The sequence below is a fragment of the Dendropsophus ebraccatus genome, chromosome 11 (assembly GCF_027789765.1).
Source record: "Dendropsophus ebraccatus isolate aDenEbr1 chromosome 11, aDenEbr1.pat, whole genome shotgun sequence".
Taxonomy (NCBI): Eukaryota; Metazoa; Chordata; class Amphibia; order Anura; family Hylidae; genus Dendropsophus; species Dendropsophus ebraccatus.
The window spans coordinates 81,290,512-81,297,858 of record NC_091464.1 but is presented as its reverse complement, the minus strand read 5'-3'; the positions used below and the strand labels follow the sequence as shown (position 1 = coordinate 81,297,858).

Genomic DNA, 7,347 nt, shown 5'->3' with positions numbered 1-7,347 from the left:
AATTACAACATCTGTGCCAAGTAGATCGGCCGTCTCTACCGCCGGGGCAGCGAGCTATTGTGGGGATTCCACTTTTACGCTATGTTTATGAGGTAACATTTCCCTGGTCGGAAAAATCCGGAGAGAAGGAAGCCCATCATCTTGCGTTTTACCGCTGCCGAATAATGAGCCTGGGCTTAACCTGACAATGCTTCCAGACCGGAGCTGGCTTTCTATCCCCCCCTTAGTCTGTAACAATGCTCATCTCCCTCATTTTCATCTCCGAGGAAAAATCATTCATGACGGGTTTGGGATCTAGACAATAGGAGCTGTCTTTTTTTTTTTTCTACCAAAGGCTTTTCTCTTTTTTTTTCGTCTGGGGTCATTTCTGGAGTATTTTTAACCTTAAAATAAATCAGGAGGAATGAACCGGCGGTTGGTTAACATTGTGACAGCATTGCTTGCATTATGCTTTGAGATCAATAACTTCAGGTAGGCTATAGACATGATACTGTCCCTGTTATTGACCGGCACTGTGTTTTATTACACATACATGTCATATGTCTACTATTTATTTCATCCAATGTCTCATTCTTTCCCATGTGCATGTACACAGTATTGGGGAACAGTCCTCTATGGCAGAAGTTAGTGCACTGGATGCTGGCTGGGTATCCATAGGAATGAGCCTTGGTAGTGTCTCAGAATGTACAGAGCAACCAATGGAGGCATGATACCCTATGCAAAGCCCGAGTGTATTTCTATGTGAGTGTATATATATATATATATATATATATATATACACACATATATATATATATATATATACATATATATATACAGAATGTACAGAGCAACCAATGGAGGCATGATACCCTATGCAAAGCCTGAGTGTATTTATGTGTATGTGTGTATATATATATATATATATATATATATATATATATATATGTATATATCTCTATATATATATATATATATATATATATTATCTATGTCTTTACAGTATCTATCTATCTATTTCTTAATATATCTATCTATCATCCATCTATCTATCTATCTATCTATCTATCTATCTATCTCCTATCTATTTATCTCCTATCTATCTATCTATCTATCTCCTATCTATCTATCTATCTATCTATCTATCTATCTATCTATCTCCTATATATCTATCTCTTATCTATCTATCTATCTATCTATTATCTATCTATTCATCTATCTATCTATCTATCTATCTATCTATCTATCTATCTATCTATCTATCTATCGATCTATCTATCCTCTATCTATTTATCTATCTATCCTCTATCTATCTATTTCTTTCTTTCTTTCTCTTTCTTTCTTTCTTTCTTTCTTTCTCCCCAATTCTTTAAGATACTATAACTTTATACATTTACCTGTACTACCATGCAAAACCACAGATAACACCTTCAAATGAGTTCTGTAACATGACATACTCAGCTCTGCTACATCTGCCAGTCTATCTATACAGTCCAGTAATCTTTAAGCTACATGTTGAGGTTACATGTGTAATATGCAGCCCGTGGCTATATTAGCTTAATAATGAGAATATTCTGGCTGAATGTTCTTGTTCTGCCATATTTCATACATATTCAATATCTGTAAAGGTCATTGGATTTGTGTATGTAATAAGCTTGGGGATGATTTATTGGAAGTGTGAAATTCCTTTTAATTATTGAGAAGAATTATGATGATGATATAATATAATAAATGATGTTACTATGATATATAGAATATTTGAGTTATACATTAGCTGTGTTATTCTGTATGTTCCAGTACGGCCACATGTAGCCTGCATGCATTTGCCCAGCGGAATCCCAGTTTAATGTATTCTCCCATCTGCCAAAACTTGTTCATTGGTTATCTGTAAATTGCACTGACAGATGAGGTGACCTTTTACATATTTCTGGCCGAGCTATAGGGTAATATAGAGCAAAGCGTGAGGCAGCAAAGGGGCAGCCATTACTGATAGTGATGTGACATCACTGATTACAGTATCAACATGGCTAATGAAGCCGGGATTATTCCTCCCATTGTATCCAGGTGGTTGTACAGGCCTGGCGCTACACATAGGAGGGCCGTGCAGATGCCACATAGAGTTATCCTTACCTTGGTGAAACACGCCGGAGCGGCTGTAACAACAAATATAGGTCAACTGCATTACGGATCTAAAATAAATGGAGGCCACGGGATATAATGAAAGCACCATGTAAATAAAAATGTCTGCCAGCTGATCTTACTATGAGATTATCATAAAGATACACAGCACTGTGTCAGCAGATTAACTTTTACTCACAGAGTGGAATTACTATCAAATGTGGAACTAATAAGTGGGGGTTAAAGCACAAAAAAAATCACAATTAAATATAGACTACTGCGTTGTCTTTTGCTACAGTCTTATAGGTTTCTAGGAAAACTACCAAAGAACTCCCTGAAGAAGCCATGGGGTGAGATATATGTCGGGGTCTAGGATGGTGGTTGTGGTCATAGGCTTCAAGGACTACTCTTTCAAATCAGCTGGGTTCAGAAAGTTATATAGATTTGTAATTTACTTTTCTGGTAAATTCTCAAGTCTTCTCATACTTATCAGCTGCTATATGTCCTCCAGGAAGTGGTGTATTCTTTTCATTCTGACACAGTGCTCTCTGCTGCCACCTCTGTCCATGTCAGGAACTGTCCAGAGCAGTAGCAAATCTCCATTGAATACCTCTCCTGCTCTGGACAGTTTCTGACATGGACAGAGGTGGCAGCAGAGAGCACTGTGTCAGACTTCCACTTTCTGCAGGATATACAGCAGCTGATAATTACCGGAAGAGTTGAAATTTTAAATAGAAGTAAATTATAAATCTTTATAACTTTTTGAAACCAGCTGATTTGAAAGAAAAAGATTTTCGCCAAAGTACCCCTTTAAGGTCCGTTCTTACAATTACTATTACTATACATAGAGCGTGTATAATTTATTTTATAGATCTATGGATTAATCTATGATTGTTTACCCTTATGTGCCTTTTGGTGACTTTATGACTATGTTCCCATGACATCTTTATTACGTGAAAAAGTTCATCATTTCATCAAGACGGATGTCATTAATGATCACGATCAATAATGATGACCGTCTTTAACAAAAGACGGACATTTGTGATGCAAAAAAGATGCTGTGGGAACATAGGGGGAAATTTATAAAACATGGTGTAAAGTGAAACTGGCTCAGTTGCCCCTAGCAACCAATCAGATTCCCCCTTTCTTTCTTCACAGTCTCTTTGGGAAATAAAAGGTGGAATCTGATTGGTTGCTAGGGGCAACTGAGCCAGTTTCACTTTACACCATGTTTGATAAATTTACCCCACGTTGTAAAGTGAAACTGGCTCAGTTGCCCCTAGCAACCAATCAGATTCCACCTTTCATTTTCTGAAGAGTCTGTAAGGAATGAAAGGTGGAATCTGATTGGTTGCTAGGGGCAACTGAGCCAGTTTCACTTTACACCATGTTTGATAATTCTCCCCCATGTTTGATAAATCTCCCCCATAGTCTATAGGTGACTATATCTTACTATACCATGGTATAAAGGTGATTATACTAAAGCACACAACCTTTACCCTGCACTTGTCACTTTATTGTACAATATTGCACTTTATAACTAACAGTCAGTGACATTACCAGCACCCCCCATATTTTATATCCATTACAAGTAGCATTACAATAAGATTTACTTCAGTGCAGATTTATGTTATTTATTTAGTGGTTAGGGAAATTGTAGATGTTTGACGACCAATATAGCCTCTATTCTAGACCCCAAAGGGGTAAATTTTTCTCAGTGTCTGAATGACAAAGATATGATCTATTTACTAGTTATGAGATGATCATTGTCATAGATGTGCCATATCGGAGTCCGGGAAATCTGGACGGCAACATTGGCTGCTAAATAGTTTCCTTAAAAACAGAGAAAAGTGAGAAATAGAGTTTTAACATTTTAGAGGATTTATGCGAAATGAGGTTTAACATAGGTATAATAGAGGTGCATAGTCCTGCTTGTGTTATATCTGTGTACATGTAAGCATACTGTATTAAAGGGGTGTACCTTCCTTAAAGGGGTTATCCCAAGATCAATATTATCCCTATACACAGCTGGGACCCTCATGATCACATGAACGGACATCAGTTGTCCCCCAAATGTATAGAGCAGCAGCACATATGCATGACCAATGCTCCATTCATTGTCTATGGAACTTCTGATCATTAAAGGGAACCTGTCACCCCCCGTGCCGGGGTGACAGGCTCCCGACCCCCCGTTGGAGCCCCATATACTCACCTAATCCCGCCGGGTCCCGCTTCTGGAGGTGGTCGGGTGATGAAGATCTCAGCCGCTGCAGCCCGGCGCGCGCGCTGACAGATGAGTCCAACACCCATAGAGAATGACGGAGCGCTGGACTCTCCTGTCATTCTCTATGAGCGTTGGACTCATCTCTCAGCGCGCGCGCCGGGCTGCAGCGGCTGAGATCTTCATCACCCGACCGCATCCAGAAGCGGAACCCGGCGGGATTAGGTGAATATAGGGGGCTCTAACGGGGGGTCGGGAGCCTGTGACCCCGGCACGGGGGGTGACAGGTTCCCTTTAAAGGGGTTATCCAGTGCTAGGAAACTATGGCCACTTTCTTCCAGAGACAGCACAGCTCTTGTCTCCAGTCTGGGTGCAGATTTTGTAACCCAGTTACATTGAAGTGAATAGATCTTAATTTCAAACCACACCTGACCTGGAGACAAGAGTGCTGCTGTCTCTGGAAGAAAGTGGCCATGTTTTATAGTGTCCTTTAATGAGCACTGGGATCGATGAGGCCCCAGCTGATTTTGGGATATCTCCTTTGAAGGGGTATTCCCATCTGGATAAGTTATGCCCCAACCACAGTATTTACAGGATAGGACATAACTAAAAGATCACGCAGAGGGAGGCAGGATTTTGACAACAGGGGTCAGGCCGCAACTCCATCTAGTGGGGATTTTAGGGTCCCCTTACCCAAGATCGTGGGGGCACCAGCAGTTTGACCTCCTGCTATCTCTTAGTCATGCCATATCCTATGGATACTGTTGATAGAGCATAACTTGTTCAGATGGGAGTATCCCTTTAAGAAGTGATTTCTTAATGCTGGACACGCCTTTACTTCATAATTATGAGCCAATATTAAGAATGAAGGCATAGTGTTGGTGTTGGTGGCTACAATTAGCCAATAAACATACAGGGAAGGGTCTAACAGCGATTGGCCGGCCGTATCAGGTGACCAGGAAGTATATAGACCTTGGTCACATGATGCTTAATTGACTTACGTTCGGTTAGCTGAGAGGGTGAGCTGCTGGAGCAGGGACGAAGGAAGTGTAGTCAATCAAGTGTTTGAGTGCTGAAAAATACTGTACACGAGTAAGAAGCATTCAAATATTTTAGTGCTCGTTCATCTCTAATTGTAAATATAAAGGTTAAATTGTTGTTCCATGTACACATTTTTATATCAAAATGTGTAAAAATAGGAGGAGAAAATAAGTGCTGTATTTTCTGGCATATAAGACAACTGGGCGTATAAGACGACCCCAAACTTTTCCAGTTGAAATATATAGTCCGGGGTATATTCGCTGTAAAAGACTACCCCTCTTCCAATGCACACCAGATAAAAATTGATAAAAACATCAGAAAGCAGCGAGATCTGAGAGGCAGAGAAGGAGGTACAGTAATACCGGTAGGATACAAGGGCGGCCAGAGGGGTGAAAGAGATGTGTTTTCTGGGCACAGCGCCACTGTACCATATCTCTTTTTTCCATACTCCGGACGCCTGCAGCTTGCTCTGCCCTTCATATGGCCGCCACATACGCTGTTTTTGAGCTCCCCCACTGTATGCAGCAACCACAGATTCTCCAGTCCAGTTGCAGTTTTTTCCGCACCCGCCCTATAAGACAATACCTAGCGTATAAGGTGAGCCCTGGACTTTTGAGAAGATTTTCCTGGATTAAAAATTTGTCTTATACCCAGGAAAATACAGTACAGTACCTGCCACTGATCCCCTGCCGATGCTGTTTCAATGGTGCCATCCTCATTAACCAGAGCTTCCTGTTCTCTGTGCTGACTGGCAGTGTATGGCTGAGAGGGCTCTGTGTAGTAGGGAAGGCACTATCAGCGTAGCAGGTGAGATTGGGGCAGGTGAGTACAAGTATATATGGTTTCCTACACACCCTGTAAACATTTAGATGTAAAAATATTTATCCAGAGAAACTTTTTAAAGGGGAACTTTTAGCAGGTTAGACTTATCTAACCTGCTGATAGTCCCCTAATGTGCACAGGGCGCCAAGGAGGTAAGTATGTCTCTTACCTTCCTTCCTCTGCGCCGTTCCCGTGCTGCTACCATTGCAATCCTCAGTCCGGAGCACCATTAAAGGCAGTACCCCTTCCCCATTGCCTGCCCACTCCATTGGTTATTATTAGAAGGAGCTCCTAACGGTGCTCCAGGACGTGGATTCAACTACTAACTGCACGGGAACAGTCCCGAGGAGGAAGGTAAGAGACACACCCTCCTCGGAGGAGGATTTGTCTACCCTGCTGATAAATCCCCGTTAAGCTTGAAGCTCCTTCCTTCTGAGGACTATGGGGATCAATCAGTGCAACCAACAATCTGTGCAATTTGTTATCCCCTATAATGTTAAGAACACTGCTTCTTTTTTTTTGCTAATTTTTTTTTCCCCAATGAAACACATGAAATGTTGTATTATCTTCAGTGATCGCCGTATTAACGCTGAACTCTACTGATTCCTTTAGATCGGCTTACTGTAAAGAACATGACTCCAAGTCTGGGAAATCTCCACCTCAGAGCATGTCTCCTTCAGATTTTTTGGACAAACTCATGGGAAGGACATCTGGATATGATGCAAGAATTAGGCCAAACTTTAAAGGTAAGATTGTTTGTAACAATTATCATAGCTGGGTAACAGTAGTGCTGTAATCCCATATATTCAGTAGGAGGAAGAATATTGTAGACTTTCATAGGTCTGGTGCCATATGGTGCAATTGCCATACGTGCCATGCCTACCATGACTCTACAATGTACCTAGAAATATAATGAGCCGTACCTGCAACCAATCAGAGCACTTCTTCCATTTTCACTCCCTCCTGGAAAAATTTGATCTGGAATGTGATTGGTTGCCAGCATAGGAGCCTCCATTATCAAATACTATAGAATATTCTAGCATTGATTACATTACACATGAGAATTATTATGTTATAATATATTGTTATTTATATTTCATAAAACTAACAATCTATCCATCTTGGATGACCCATTTTAGATAGAAAGGTCCCTTAATATATACTGA

The 7,347-nt window shown here is 40.8% G+C and overlaps 1 protein-coding gene across 2 annotated transcripts in view; it reads left to right on the top strand.

Moving 5' to 3' along the window:
• The first annotated feature begins 403 nt into the window (after positions 1–403).
• GLRA2 (glycine receptor alpha 2) overlaps positions 404–7,347 on the top strand; it is a 161,955-nt gene continuing 155,011 nt past the window's right edge. For both annotated transcript variants that reach the window (XM_069945452.1, XM_069945451.1), the window contains exons 1-2: positions 404–471; positions 6,794–6,927. In XM_069945452.1, coding sequence (XP_069801553.1) covers positions 404–471; positions 6,794–6,927 — 202 coding nt within the window. The remainder of the gene's footprint in view (positions 472–6,793; positions 6,928–7,347) is intronic.